Source organism: Homarus americanus, unplaced genomic scaffold (assembly GCF_018991925.1).
Source record: "Homarus americanus isolate GMGI-L3 unplaced genomic scaffold, GMGI_Hamer_2.0 scaffold41267, whole genome shotgun sequence".
NCBI classification, from domain to species: Eukaryota; Metazoa; Arthropoda; class Malacostraca; order Decapoda; family Nephropidae; genus Homarus; species Homarus americanus.
Window position 1 is genome coordinate 319,796 of NW_024728663.1, and position 16,978 is coordinate 336,773.

At 44.4% G+C, this 16,978-nt stretch overlaps 1 protein-coding gene across 1 annotated transcript in view; it reads right to left on the bottom strand.

The window, feature by feature from the left end:
• Window positions 1-14,661, bottom strand: part of LOC121866175 (BAI1-associated protein 3-like) — a 276,581-nt gene extending 261,920 nt beyond the window's left edge. The window contains 2 exon segments of the mRNA XM_042365779.1: window positions 14,156-14,427; window positions 14,655-14,661. Coding sequence (XP_042221713.1) covers window positions 14,156-14,427; window positions 14,655-14,661 — 279 coding nt within the window.
• Between the last annotated feature and the right edge of the window lie 2,317 nt (window positions 14,662-16,978).

Here is a 16,978-nt window from a genome sequence, read left to right on the forward strand (position 1 = left end):
GTGAGGCTGAGGTAAGGGTGAGGTGAGGTGAGTGAGGTTTAAGTTAATTAAAGATTGTGTGTGTGTGTGTGTGTGTGTGTGTGTGTGTGTGTGTGTGTTCTAGTACACACACACACACCACGTCTTGAAAGTAACACTCGTGGTCGTCCCTCATAACACGTCACTCATCCTGTAACACTCGTGGTCGACCCTCATAACACGTCACTCATCCTGTAACACTCGTGGTCGACCCTCATAACACGTCACTCATCCTGTAACACTCGTGGTCGTTCCTCATAACACGTCACTCATCCTCTTAACCTCCGTAGTCGACCCTCGCCAGCATCACTCATCTCGCCTCGTGGTCATCCCTCAACACATCCTCATCCTCTGTCGCCTCGTGGTCGACCCTCATAGCATCCTCATCCTGCCTGCAACACTCGTGGTCGGCCACTATAACACATCCTCATCCTCCATAGCCTCGTAGATCGACCCTCGTAACACATCCCTCTCCTGTAACAACATAAGCTGGTGGCCCTCTGCTTATCACTCATCCTGTAACACTCGTGGTCGACCCTCATAACACGTCACTCATCCTGTAACACTCGTGGTCGACCCTCATAACACGTCACTCATCCTGTAACACTCGTGGTCGACCCTCATAACACGTCACTCATCCTGTAACACTCGTGGTCGACCCTCATAACACGTCACTCATCCTGTAACACTCGTGGTCGTTCCTCATAACACGTCACTCATCCTGTAACACTCGTGGTCGACCCTCATAACACGTCACTCATCCTGTAACACTCGTGGTCGTCCCTCATAACACGTCACTCATCCTGTAACACTCGTGGTCGTCCCTCATAACACGTCACTCATCCTGTAACACTCGCTGATGAATCTAATGTAATTTCACGTCGTCGGGGGTCAAGTTAAGTACTTTGTTAGCCTGAGGCGAGAGACACAGTCAAGAAGGTGGAACAGGAAGAGGAAGAGGTGAGACGGGAGGAGGAAGGATACAGGATGAGGAGGAAGAGGGGTGGGGGAGGAGGAAGGATACAGGATGAGGAGGAAGAGGGGTGGGGGAGGCGGCGGAGAGTGAGTCATAATAAAGACGGTATATATTCGTTAGATGTTTACCTGTGTTTACAATGGTCTTGAACACCTGTGAGATAATACGTGTCTTAAATACACAGTAATGCTAACGAGTGATTATTACCTTATTGAAAAGCATAATGAATCGGTCCATTGCCCCCTGCTTCATTCATCCCTCTAAAACACACGCACGCACGTACACACTCATGCACGCACACGCGCGCACACACACGCATGCACGCACGCGCACACACACACACACACACACACACACACACACACACACACACACACACACACACACACACACGCGCGCGCGCAAGCACGCACACAAAACCCAGCTTATTCTTCGAAAGTTTCGTTTTTGACTGCGCCTATGCTGATATTGCAGGCGCCATAGATCCTTAGCAATTTGACAATATGAAAACTTCCTACACCACTAACTGTCTTGTCAGCTTTTTCGACTACATTTGGAAAAAACCTAGTCGACCACAATTTAATCATCAACAAAGCTGTTGACCTCGAGTATCGGAGAAGTCTTATACCATGGCTTACAGACTTCATTAGTGTACGGAAAAATTATCACCAACTCGTAATCAACCAGTGTGCTCACTCCCAGGCTATATTACTTTTGCACTGTTCTTTCAATAAACCATTAATTATTATTATTATCCCCCGTATTATTATTATTAAACACACACACACACACACACACACACACACACACACACTTTCTTTAAGGGGGGATAAAGACTAGACCCTCACTATCCCGCTCTCATCAACACCACTCTTACTCTCCTCTTTAAGTTTGGTCTTTAAACCATTTTATGCTGGATCCTGTGGCATTTATGACGCACCTTCAACTTGTTTTATGCTCTCTCTCTCTCTCTCTCTCTCTCTCTCTCTCTCTCCTCTCTCCTCTCTCTCTCTCTCTCTCTCTCTCTCTCTCTCTCTCTCTCTCTCTCTCTCTCTCTCTCCCGCTTCCATCATCCATAACTCTCCCCTCCTCCTAAATCATCACCATCACCTTCCTCTCCCCACTCTCTCCCACCCCCCTCTGCTTCCTCTCCCACTTCCCTCTCACCACTCCACGCTCTCAATCTCCTACCTCCCTCTCACCACTCCCACTCCAACACTCTCCGACCTACCTCTCACCACCCACACTACCACTCAGTCACCTCCCTCTCATCACCCCACACTCCCACTCTGTCACCTCCCTCTCATCACCCACGCTCCCTTATCTCTTATCTCTGCTCTCTCTCACACACACACCACCACTCAGTCACCTCCCTCTGCCTCATCACCCCTCCCACTTATCTCTTATCTCTCTCTCTCTCCACCCTCAGAGTGCCTCCCTCTCATCACCCACACTATCACTCAGTCACCTCCCTCATCACCCCACACTCCCTTATCTCTTATCTCTCTCTCTCTCACCACCCACACTGCGCTCAGTCACCTCCCTCTCATCACCCCACACTACCCCACTCAGTCACCTCCCCTCTCATCACCCCCACCTCCCACTTATCTCTTATCTCTCTCTCTCACCACTACCACTCCAGTCACCTCCCTCTCATCTGCCCCACCTCCCTTATCTCTTGTATCTCTCCTCTCCTCACCACCCACACTACCACTCTGCCACCTACCTCTCATCACCCCACACTCACTATCTCTTATCTCTCCTCTCCTGCCTACCACTCCTGATCCACTTTCCCTCTGCATCACCACACTACCACTCCTGTCTTTCCCCTCTCATCACCCCTCCACTTATCTCTTATCTCTCTCTCTCACCACCCACACACTACCACTCTGTCACCTCCCTCTCCTTCTACCCACACACTACCCGCTCTGTCACCTCCCTCCTCCATCAACCCACACTCCCACTTATCTCTTATCTTTCTCCTGCTCACCACTTACCGCTCTGTCCTCCTCTCATCACCCCACTCTGTACCCTCTTACCTCCTTCTGCTCTCTCCCTCCTCCCTCTGCGTTTGTACACAATGATGGTCTGCTTATAGTGGGTTCAGGTGATACTCGACCTACACATTGATACATCGAGTTACAGCTTGACCTCATGGACATAGGTTGGAGGACAAGCTCGTACACACTACAATGAGGTTAGAAGAGAGTACACACACACACACACACACACACAGGAGGGAGTTAATTTCCAGTCCCCATATATTAATTTAAATCGTCCCATGACAGGCTGTATGGGCGTGGCAGGATATTTCAGTGATAGGAACAAGTGCACAGGATGCAGTAGTCATAGGTACAAGAGCTCGGCAGGATATAACAGTACTAGGAACATACAGTGGTCGTAGGTACAGGAACGTGGCAGGATATTACAGCACTAGGAACAATAGGACTATAATGGTCATAGGTATAGTGGCAGGATACAAGATCAGGCAGTCAACTTATCAAGAGAGTTTCACGATAGAGTAGATGATAATAATAACAAGTGGTACAGGTGATATAATTAATCTTCAAGTCAGATATATTAGATTAAATGGATCAGATTAAACGATACAAGAAAACAAAGTTAATATTGTATACTAATATTATATAGGGAACATAGTCTCTCAAATTAATATGTCTCCTAATTAATTAAACCGTTCGTTCTTTCTTCTTTCACGAACAAAAACTTACCCAGAGGACATTTAACACACCAATGCCTTTTCCAACGAGTCTTAAAAAACTTGATAGATTTTATTACTAAACTCATTATAACTTTGGAATGCAGGAAACACCGACTCCCCCCCCCAAAAAAAATTAAATAATAATAAAAACCACCAACACTTTAATTCATCATTTTCACGCCAGGGATTCAGTGGGTTTTTTTTCCCACCTGCGTCTCATAATGGCGTCACACCTCCATGGTCGGTACCTTCAAAAGTTCTTATATTAAATGAATTCTTTCGCGTCTATTTCAGGTTGAGTCTCAGTGAATATTAGGCGCCATTGTTCCTGGTCTGTCAGATGTGCTGTTGAAATGTTCACTAAAGAGGGGTCATGATATGATACAGAGAGAGAGAGAGAGAGAGAGAGAGAGAGGCACATAAACAACCTCGCTGAGCTCTACCTGGAGACGCTCTACTTGGAGGAGCTCTACCTGGAGGAGCTCTACCTGGAGACGCTCTACTTGGAGGAGCTCTACCTGGAGGAGCTCTACCTGAAAGAGCTCTACCTGGAGGAGCTCTACCTGGAGGAGCTCTACCTGGAGGCGCTCTACCTGGTGAAGCTCTACCTGCAGGAGCTGTACCTGGTGAAGCTCTACCTTACCTGAAATACGAGGTTGTTGTTTCCTGCAAGACCTCTGTTATGTAGTGTGGCTCTTCCTTCTCACTACTTCAGTCCTTCCTTATTTATTCGCCCGTTCTGATCACTCTGTTTCTCTTCCTTCCTTCCTTTATCTCATCTCTCACCTCTCGTTTCCTTTCTTTATCTCGTCTCTCACTTTTCACTTACTCTTTTTTCCTTAATTTTTATCCTCTCTCTCTTGTTCCTCTTCTTCTTTCTATTCCTCTTCTTCTTCGTTTTCTTCCTCCTCCTCTTCGTCTTTCTCTTCCTCCTCCTTTCGTCTTCTTTCTCTTCCTCCTCTTCCCTTCTTCTTTCTCTCCTCTTCGTCTTCTTTCTCTTCTCATCTTCCCCCTCCTCTTCTTTCTCCTCTCTTCTTCCTCCTCCTCTTCGTCTTCTTTCTCTTCCTCATCTTCGTCTTCTTTCTCTTCCTCCTCTTCCCCTTCTTCCTCTCTTCTCTTTCCTTCTTCCACTCTCCTCTTCATCCTTCTTCTCTTCTTCCTCTCCTCTTCGTCCTCTTCCTCCTCCTTTCTCTTCCTCACTCTTCCTCCTCCCTCTTTCCTTCTCCTCCTCCTCTTCGTCTTCTTTTCTTTCTCTTCTTCCTCTTCCTCCTCCTTCTTTCTCTTCTCTCTCCCCTCTTCTTTCTCTTCCCTCCTTTCTTCTTCCTTCCCTTCTTTTCTTCCCTCCTCCTCTTCGTCTTTTCTTTTCTTCTTCCTCCTCCTCTTCATCTCTTCTTTCTTCCTCCTCCCTTCTTCCTCCTCCTCTTCGTCTTCTTCCTCCTCCCCTCTTCCTCCTCCCCTCTTCCTCCTCCTCTTCGTCGTATCTTATTAACCTTCACCGGCATCTCCCACAAGACCTCCTAAATAGGATGAACTTCGACGGGTTTTTTCCCAGGAGAATGGAGGTTGTCGGGGAGTTGAGCGACTCTCTCTCTCTCTCTCTCTCTCTCTCTCTCTCTCTCTCTCTCTCTCTCATACCTATTCCTTCCCTGCCATATACTTATTCAATCTCTATCTCTTATCAACATCCAGTACACGAGAGAGAGTTTGATCAACCAGCTTCGTGTGTCCCCCGTGAGACAGATGTGTGTGTGTGTGTGTGTGGACGTATAGACTAGCTGGCAGATACCTTGAATACCTCACTAATATACTGTAGGTATTGTCTGGTTGTGTCTCCATTTATATTTTTATATCTGTCTTTTTCTGTCCGTCTCTTATTTATGTATCTTTCTCTCTCATTGTCTGTCTGTCTGTCTATTTTTTCTCCGTGTTTCTCTTTATCCCCCTTTTCTGTCTCTTTTTCTCTCACTTTGTCTTCCTCTCTCTCTTTGCTTCTCTCTCTTTCCTTCTATACACTCAGAATTTTCTTTGTATTATTCAATGTAATTTTTCTCATCTCATTCTGATTTAATTCATAATGACAGTGTTCATCGGCAAGAACTCCTTCACTTTAATATCCAGTAAAACCTCTATTTAATGAACTATATAGAGATCAAAGTCCGTTATATAGAGGATCCGTTAGATGTGAACTATATGACGGACTATATGATCAAAGTCCGTTATATCGAGGATCCGTTAGATGTGAACTATATGATGAAAGTCCGTTATATCGACATTAGGTGTAGGACCCCCATTTAACGGACTATATGGAGAAGATAAGTCCGTTATATAAAAGTTTCACTACAAGGAAGTTCCAAGTGTCCAGGGATTATTGGGCGATATTTTACCGATGATCATAGAACGATCAAGCTATTCCTGACTTGGCTGATGGATAATAGTTAGTAGGAGGGAAATATATATATTTTTTTTCAGGTGGTTTAAACCAGCCAATAGCCAGCTAGTACGTCTGGGATTAATTGTCTATATTACTGTTTTTCCAGGCAAGAATATTTCATGTATTTTTCGACATTTACTTATCCAAACCTAAAGAGCATACGCAGGTTTAAGAGTAAAATAAAGCAATAGAAGTACTCTTTAATTGCTCCGGTAGTTAAGAGATCATTCAGCAGTTATGAATGAGAGCGACGCACGTGGCTTTGTTTACTATGTATGTTGACTTATGAATGAGTCAAACGTATTTTTTTTGTTTACTATGGAATTCTTCATAGAAATCCCTCTTAACTCCGGGTATTACTGAATTAATTTTTTCACCTCCCATTAACCAGTAAATATTCAGAGGTCTGTATTTTTTATATCGTTTGTAATTTTCAATGATGCTTTTTTGACATATCTTCATATGTCTGTAATAAGTAAGTGTGTGTGAGCACAGGATGGTGTAATGCGTCTAGTGTGGCAGAATTATGTCAGTGTTAAGGTGCAGGCATTGCTTGCTCCCTCTCGCTTTCAGCTACCGCCTCATGGCGAACAGGGAAGCAACTTGCATAAGTCTTCCCCTGCCAGTACACAGCCTCTTCACCATCAAGACTCCTGCTGTGCCTCCTCGTGGCAACACACGGTAACTGGGTGCCTCGTGGCCCCAGGCTAGACCAGCAGGAGATCTCGGAGTAGCAGTGGGCCCCAGAGGGACGGCGCATAAGCCCACTCGCATGTGGACACATCCTGGTGACTACCAACCGTTGCCCCGCTGCCTTGCGATTAACACTGGCAGGTATAAGGCTACGGGAGTAAACCCCAAATGAAAAATCTGCTGTCTGTGGTGGAGCCCCGCATCAGGCAGACGTGCTTATGGAGCTCCAGCAAGACCCCAACGGCGGTATAGGCGGAAGAGGAAACCACCACGGGAACCCAACGACTACACCGGCGGATGAAGGCAATGCAAGATGGACAGGCTACTAAGGAGAAACCCAACAAACTGGGTTATCAGCAGTTCATTGCAACTCTCCCTCTCCCCAATCGTTGCAACACTTGCACCACTGGATCAGGAAAAGGGAGAGCCAAGATGTGTGGTTGCAGCCTGCGCTCCTGCCTCACCACATAAATCAACTCTCGCGCAGCACTCATCCAGCTCATCATACCTCTCATCATCATCAAAACGCCTATATCCCCAAAAGTCCTATGGCGACGGACGAGTGGCGACGGGGACAGGTAGAAATGACTGCCGGGACTCTCTAGTCACAACTCTACACATGGGTGGCACAGGTAAGATGGTCGTTCATGCACTGGGATCTAGGCAGCAGTGCAATCCGGTCCTGTCTGTGTGACTGAGCAGCCCTTTCGGGGAGCAACTTAGCTCGCCCCACATGGGGAGGGGGCTAGAAAAGTTGCATTAAACATAGCGTGCCTTAAAAAACACCCTGACTGGGCAACCACACCCAGTAAGGTCATCCTTATGCGGTCAACAACACAATCAAAATCACAGATCCAAACAAAAACAAACCATAAAACTTCCTATGGTCGCTACATGGAATGTCAGGACCCTTCTGGATACTGGCACAAATGAGCGCCCTGAAGGAAGAACTGCCCCTGTGGAAAAAGAGCTGGCTAGGTATAACATCGAATTAACAGCCATTAGTGAGTCTCAGCTCTCAGACGAGGGTCAACTGCCAGAACGGGGATCTGGCTATACATTCTTCCGGGAAGGTAAACCAGCTGCGGAGAGAAACCGTATTTATGGAGTTGGCTTTCGCATCCACAAATGCATCCTACATAGGCTAACTAAAATGTCAATTGGGATCAACGAGCGTCTCATGACGTTCTGAGTCCCACTGAATCACTCACGTCATGCCTTTTTCATCAGTGCATATGCCCCAACACTGGATGCAGAGGATGACATCAAGGAGGCCTTTTACGCCGACCTCGGCAGAGTGCTAACCTCTATCCCCAGAGAAGATAAGGTTGTGCTCCTTGGTGACTTCAATGCCAGAGTTGGTAGAGATGCTGACATTTGGCAGGGAACCATAGGGAGAAATGGACTAGGCAAGTGTAATCCCAACGGCCTACTCTCCTAAGCAAGAGTGCTGCACACAACCTCACTATCATCAATACCTAATTTAGACAGGCTGACAAGTTCAAGGGTTCGTCGCAACACCCACGATCCAAACACTGGCGCCTCATTGACTACATCATTGTCAGAAAAAGGGATCGCCAAGATGTCCTTATCACCCGTGCCAAGCGTGGCCCAGACCACTGCGACACTGATCATTGGCACGCCAGAGTCAAGCTCTCACTTCACGTCGCCCCAAAACAGCCAAGGTAAAAAGCCTCTAGAAGAGGTTTTAACACTAAGCATCTAGAGGATCCAGCTGTAGTACATGCGTTGAGAGAGCTGCTCGAACATGGGCTGATAAACAACCAGACAACAAACAACCTAAATCCGAGTGCCGAATGGGATATTGTCGACACTGTCATAACAAAAACCTGCAGAGAGACCCTCGGCCAGACCGAAAGAATACACCAGGACTGGTTTGATGAAAATTACCCGGCAATCAATGTACTCATTAATGATAAACGTGCTGCTTTAACTGACTTGCAAAACAACCCTCAGTCTCGAATCAAAGCTGATACCTTTCGCAAGAAGAAAGCTGCGGCCCAGCGGGAACTTAGCAATCTAAAGAATGACTGGTTTAAAAGTAAAGCATGTGAAACACAAAAATCTCCAGATCAGCACAAGATATGTGAATTTTTCAATTCCATCAAAACATTTTATGGGCCACTCAATCGAGGCGCAGCCCCCCTCCGCTCATCCGAACGTAACTCCATAATTAAAGACATTGAAGGCCTCCTTCAGCGCTGGATAGAGCACTACCATTCACTGCTCAACCAAAACACTGATGTGGATGTACTGACTACCCAGCAGTTCCTTCACCACCCAGAGCCGACCCACCTCAGCTATCCTCCATCCCTGGATGAGGTAGCTACTGCCATCAAGCAGATGAAAAATAACAAATCCTCAGGGCCTGATGGAATCCCAGTCGAGGTGAATAAAGAAGGAGGACCTTTGCTTACTAGCCGTCTCCACTCTCTCCTGGAGAATATATGGGAAAAGGAGGAAATCCGCCAAGCTCTTAAAAACGCCTCTATCGTCAATATTTATAAGAATACGAGAGACCGGTGAGACTATGGTAACTACCGCGGGATCACGCTGCTGTCCGTAGCTGGTAAGATTATCAACGAGTCCTCCTAAACAGACTTCTTCTTGAGGTGGAAAACTTCCTCCCTGAATCTCAATGTGGCATTAGACCATCACGTGGCACCACTGACATGATCTTTGTTGCCCGCCAGATACAGGAAAAGTGCAGAGAACAACGTCGTGACCTGTAATAGCTGTCATCGACCTAACCAAGGCCTTCGACTCGGCTAACAGGGAAGCCCTCTGGTGGGCCCTCAACCATTTTGGCTGCCCCATAAAATTCATCACCATTGTGAGGCAACTCCACGATGGCAAGAACGGGAGTGTCCTGCACAATGGCACCCAGTCTGTGTTTTTCCCCAGCCTAACTAGGGTTAAACAAGGGTGTGTACTGGCACTAACATTCTTTTCCATTTTCTTGGCTGCCTTCCTTACTCGTGCTAGTGCCAATTTAGCCGGCGGGGTGGATCTCGAGTACCGGGTGAAGGGGGGTCTTTACTACACAAGACGACTCCAGGCAAGAACAAAAGTGTCCGCAGCTTCCATTACTGAACTTCAGTATGCAGACGACCTCACTCTAGTTGCTCACACTGAACGCGACCTACAGGAGATCCTGAACACCTACGTAGATCGGTATGCACACTTCGGCCTTGAGGTGAGTGTACGTAAGACTCAGATTCTCTTTCAACCTGCCCCTGGTTCACACACACCTCCGCCATCCATTTATCTTAACGGTACTACCCTCTTTAATGCTACCCACTTTCGGTATCTCTGCTCCCATCTGTCCACCACCGCGGACATCGATGAAGAGATTCAGCATCGGATCAGATGTGCATCTCAAGCCTTTGGCAGACTCCGAAACTGTGTCTTCAGCTGTAGGGAGCTGAAATTATCTACAAAGTTACACGTATATCGAGCAGTGGTCCTCCCCATGCTGCTATATGGCAGCGAGTCATGGGTTACATACAGGGGGCACCTCAAGGCAATTGAAAACTTTCACCAACGTAGTCTACGTTCCATCCTCCGAGTTCGCTGGGAAGACAAGAGAACAAATGCCAGTATTCTAGCTGACACCAACTGTAGGAGCATCGAGGCTACCATTATCCATGAACAACTACACTGGACTGGTCATGTTACCCGCATGGACGACAGTCACCTAACGAATAGTAAACGTAACGCCGGCGGGCAACTGAAAAGATATAAGGATAGTCTTAAGACAAACCTGAAGAAGTGCCAAATCGACTCCCTCACCTGGGAGTCGATTCCTCCACATCGTTACGGTTTGAGGATCACCAGACAAGAAGGTGTCAATACTTTCGAGTTAACCCGACTGCATAACGATGCACTCGATGTAGCCCTCCACATGTGCAACATCTGTGAACAACTGTGCCGGTCCCGTATCGGCCTCTTTAGTCACCTTAAAACTCACCAACGAAGGTGACATCCCTAATAACTCATATCATTGTATCACAGCTGGATGATCGTCATACTCGATTCCGAGTGACAGCAAAGTAGTAGTAGTAGTAGTAGTAGTAGTAGTAGTAGTAGTAGTAGTAGTAGTAGTAGTAGTTACGTTACAGCCTGGATGAGATGTCGACTCTCTTTCTCTCTCCTTCGGTCGGCTTTGCTCTGCTTCAGGGGAACGAGAGCTTCTGCCCCAATCCCGACAACTGCTGCAGATATTGACTATGAGGCTACAGTCACTGAATGCCGCATAGATCTGCGGCTCAACTAATTCAACACAGATAGGATAGCTACTTATGTATTAGGATATTTAATATTAAGGTAATAAAATGGTGGCAAAGTTGTGGCTATTGGGGGAGGCTGGAGGCCACGTTAAAAAAAAAAAAAGTAGTAGTAGTAGTGTGCTCGTGTGTGTGTTTGTTTTCCTGCCTGTATTTATGAATGCAAGATGCGAAATTAAGTAAGGTCAAGCTAGGTTAGGATAGGATAGGTTAAGGTTAAGGTTAGGTTAGGTTAGGATAGGTCAGGTCAGGTCAGGTCAGGTTAGGTTAGGTTAGGTTAGCTTCCTGGTCTGAGGGATTAGTGTGCCAAAGGTAATATATATTTGAGTCAGTCGGTATTTTTTCATCATCATTTTTTTATATTCCAGTGTACAGTTTGGGAGGAGCAGTGTTATATGTCCCTGTGCTTTTGATCTGGAAACAGAGACGAGGATGAAACTGGAATTGAAGAGACGAGTTTTTCGCTTTCTCTATCGTTCACTGGATAGATGGATGGTGGTGTGGATGGGTGTGGGTTGGTTGGGGAGTGTGGATGGGTGTGGGTTGGTTGGGGAGTGTGGATGGGTGTGGGTTGGTTGGGGAGTGTGGATGGGTGTGGGTTGGTTGGGGAGTGTGGATGGGTGTGGTGGTGTTGGTTGGGTGTTGGGGGGTGGGGGTGTGGGGTGTGGGTTGGTTGGGGGGTGTGGATGGGAGTGTGGATGGGTTGGTGTGGATGGTTGTTGGGTTGGTGGAGGTGATGGATTGGTGGCAGGTGTGGTGGGTGTGGGTTGGGGGAGGTGGAGTGTGGATGGGTGTGGGTTGGTTGGGGAGTGTGGATGGGTGTGGGTTGGTTGGGGAGTGTGGATGGGTGTGGCTTGGTGGGGAGAGTAAATGGTTATGAGTTGATAGGGGTGTGGATGGGTGTGGATGGGTGTGGATTGATAGGAGTGTGGATGGGTTTGCATTAGGGATTGTGAATGGATGGTGAAGCCGAAGGTAGATTCGGGTGTGGATCTGCAGGTGTACTGTAAATGCCTAAGCGCGCAGCTGAATGAGTGTGGATGGGTGTAGGTGTGACTATACGAGTACAAAGATGCGAGTTGGGTGAGGGAGGTGGATTGGTGGATAGATGTGGATGCATGTGGAAGTCAATGAGAATGTGAGTCAGGGTACAGCTTTATCCTAGTACCACCTTCACTTCTCGTAACATCTAAACCTCGACACGACAAACAGTGAGAGAGTTTTAAGTTAAACAAGAAAGCAGTAAAAATAGACGCACCCAATTTACTTTACTCTAAAACTCGTCTGAGCTGTCATGAAGCTGCTGGGAACACGAGGAGTCATATTCTGATGTCAACATTTCCACTGCACTGAGTCGCAGGAAAAATTGAAGACGAATTTTAGTCATTTTATAAAAAACCATACGGAAACACCGCTTAAGGCAGAGGGTGGGCAAGCGTTCGCCTGACGTAAAATCCATAACCTTGTCATCGTAGGGTAAAAAAAACAACAACGCCAGGCTGTACTTGATAGTTGTGAGGCAATTTTATTCCCGAGACAGGACATTATGTTTACAACTCTATGGTGTAAGCCTGCCAGGTTTTACAATCAAGTCTCTTCTGTAAAGCCGGGAAACTTTTGATATAACTAGAAATGATGTTTTTAATAATAATAATAATAATAATAATAATAATAATAATAATAATAATAATAATAATAATGCCTCTATCCTTACAACAAACACCGTAACACACACACACACACACACACACACACACACACACACACACACAAGCCTGGGGATGAGCGTGTCTGAGGCAGGTCCGCCACACTGTCAGCTCTGCCTCACAGCGAGCGGCTCACCAAGCTATGTGTCAGAGGCTCTGTGTTGTCGGCCAGGGTATCTCAGGTGAGTTAAGCCCTCGCACAACACCTGCCTGCTTGGCTTAGTTGGATCAAGTCCTCAGTATTGGGTCCTGGTCCGCCTCGTCGGTGATTCAAGGTTTATGGTTCTTTTACTAGTGAATATAATACGTTAATGGCGTGTTATCAGTCAATATACCTGAAATATGGTAGGTTCTCACGCAACACCTGTCTCTTTGGCTTACTGGTTCACGTCCATTGTATATCTCAACTTTCGGGTTACTGTTCTATTTATTTAAGTTTGGTTCCTGGTTAAGTGTCTGTTAAAAGCATCATCTGGGTACAGTGGTTCGAGTCCTCTCAGAAGTTTATTACATGAGCTAGTTACAGAGTCATCATACTCAAGAGAAGAGTTCGTCGAGTTCAAATGGTTAAGACATCGTACGCAAGGGGTTAAGCATTCTAACTCAGTGGGCTAATGCATTATATCAAAGGGTTAGAAATCATACTTAAGGAGTTAATGAATACGTAAGGAGATGAGGATGACTTACCTATAGGTCAATATATCCAGTGTAATTCAGCATCACATCCAGTACAAGTTTAAACAAGTCGTGATATGAAAGTACCTAATACGTTATAGGGATTATCTACAGGTGATTAATGACGTGTGTCTTACCTCATATGAACTAAATACAGGTGTTTGTGACGTACCCCATACGTTATGGGAATTATTTACGAAAATTCAGTGACATAACAGGTACGTCACTAGTTGGAATGGGTTAGATACGCAGTTTCTAAACTTTGACCTTCCGGCAACGGGCGAGGTGATGGACTTACTGTAGTGGTAATGAACTACGAGAGGTCATACAGGTGATATCACCACCGTCGTTCACAACAGTAATAATAATTCTTCCACATAAATCTCGATATTTATAAACGTCTATGGCCAAGTATAAGACGCCTTCCAGAGTCATCCTTAAGATAAAGAGAGTGTGTATTACTTTCCTTGTTTCACTGTTGTTCGTGTTTCTTAGCCTCATAAAGATCACCTGTTAGAGTGTTTGTGTAAATATTCACACAGTTAATAGTGAGAGACTGACGTCTTTTTTATCACATAATTTGTTTGATTTGAAATTAGTTACAAATTAGAACAAGGATTTTGTACTTACCTCAGCTTTACCGAGGCGAAACTCCTTCTTCCTGAAGGAGGCGAGAGTCTCAGGAGCCGCATCCCTGGACCCCTGGCGCCCCTGAGACCTAAGGGTTCTTAGGGCTTCACTGTGACGCCACCCAAGTGAGGTGAACTGTTCCAGCCATCCGCCGTCACGCTCGCTCACCCTGTAACACAAAATTACAAGGGTCAGTAAAGGAGGAACTGCCTGTAGAAGTACAAGGAACTGTCTGTAGAGGCACTGGGAACTGCCGGTAGAAGCACTAAGAGCTGCCAGTAGAAGTAAAATTACAGTTTAGGAAAAGCTCGGACATTAATAAGTGGAGAGAGAGAGAGAGAGAGAGAGAGAGAGAGAGAGAGAGAGAGAGAGAGAGACTACACAACATGTCAGGCACGTATGCAGCAACAACATAATACACACAGTAGTTCCTCTCTAACTCAGAGTGACACACACACACATAAGCTAACACCCAGCTCACGTAGCGCCTCTCTCTCACTCTCCATGTCTGCCCAATCTCTCTATCTGTGTCTCTCTATCATCCTGTCTCTATCTGACTTTTACCTATATCATTCTCTTTACTGTTCGTATCTCTCTCTCTCTCGGTATTACCTTGTCTCTATGTTTATCTCTCCCTCTCTATCACTGTCACCAGGAGAACTTTACTGCCGCTATTCCTCTGGCTGAGTTATCATCACTAAACATATGCGTTGAATATTAATTTGCATGGAGATAACAGAGAAATGCATATATTCATACTACTATACAACTCTAGGGAATATCCTACTCATGTAAATACTCAAATTAAGATTTTTAAAACATACACATAATGGTAGTGAAATATTTTATCTAAAGTTAAAATAATATAGTATTTAATGAGGTAATATTCAATTTAAAATAATATTATAGTTTATGTTGGAGTATTATATAAATTAATCATATGTTTTAATTAAAGGTGAAGTTCAAATCTATTTTAAACCATCAAGAGTTATTCCCAACAGCTAGTAAGAGACTTTAGGTTATATCTCCCAAAGAATGAATAATATATTTGTGTGAGAGACGTGGAGTTAAGGACGATAGACAATACCGAGATGTAAACACAGTAGTTGTGATAATAAATGTGACTGAACCCGGAACACTAAACCCGGAACCTTGAACCATGAACCCTGAACCCGGAACCTTGAACCATGAACCCGGAACCTTGAACCATGAACCCTGAACCTGGAACCTTGAACCATAAACCCTGAACCCGGAACCTTGAACCATGAACCCTGAACCCGGAACCTTGAACCATGAACCCTGAACCTGGAACCATGAACCCTGAACCCGGAACCTTGAACCCTGGGAATGAAACTATCCTGAAGTGGGTTTAGGTCGGGGTTAAATATACGTTTTGGTGATATCAAGGATAAATTTTCAACCTCAATCCATCATACCGACTTGGTCCTCACGTTGATGGTGTCAGATAGTGCCAAATGTGTCCAGGGAATTGTGTCTAATATTTTTCAATTCTACTTTATTTACTTTACTAATGTCTATCTTGTTTAATAGTCTTACGTGATGCTCTATACTTAATTTAATATTACATCTTTCATACTTTTGTTTCTCGTGTGTGTAAAAGTCTTATTGCTTTTATTATTATGTATTATTTAACTCAAATTTTTGTTATGAATGTTATGCTTTCTCTCCTTCCTGATTCTTTTTCGCCTTCGTGTTGTTATTATTATTATTATTATTATTATTATTATTATTATTATTATTATTATTATTATTACTGGTATATTTTCATAACATACATAATTTACCTCACAACAGTAATCGCTATTGTTAGTGTTGCAATCATCATTATAATCATCAGTATCATAGTTATTGTTATGATTATATAAAATAAAAGTGCGGACAATGACCTATTTGAAAAAAACAGATCACACAAATGAAAAATTTGCGAAATTCGAAGATATTAACACTTACTGCTGTGCCCTCTTTGTTTACAAATCTATCAATCACTTGCTTGACAATAATTACTTCCAGTTCCGAAATAATCAGAGATACAACTTACGGCACCCAGAGCCACTAAGACCACCCCCCATGAGCTCCTCTCAGTCCCAGACCTCCATAAAATATCACAGTGTGAAGGTATGGAACAACTTACCCCTACACATTAGAGCAAAGACTACGCTCCCTTCCTTTAAATCATCTCTTAAAAAATATCTATTGTCGAAGTAATAATATTTCTTGTAACACTTACTATATTTACAGTACCTGCTTTTATTGTACCATCAAAACCGTTTTATCGGAAATTTTCATGTAAATAGATAAGAAATTACCATTGCAATAAACATAATTGCCAACTAGATATAATCCTGACAGCTCTGTCCTCTTGTTCAACCTTAATACTGTACAACCCATGTTGTTCTGCTCCCCCATTATACTTATGTTTTTCAATTCCACTGTAATTTATGTATATACTTATAATATAAATAAAAAATAAACTAAAAAAAATAATAAATAAATAAAATAAATAAATATTGAAGTGATAACCGTGGTAACACTATGAGATGTACTTATTACCACCATGCTATTGTACTATTCCAGATGATACTAAATGTTACATAATACTTCCTTGAGATAAATGTATAGTATATATCAGGTGCCTAAAAGAGAGCTCAGGTTCTCAACTGGCTCAGTCATGTTAATATTGTTATTAGTATCCACTCTGTACCTGTGTTTTTCTGGCTAAATAAACTGTTTCAATTCAATTCAATTTAATTCAAAATAACCAATGACACCACTCGTCAGTTACGCTGTTATTTACACAAATCA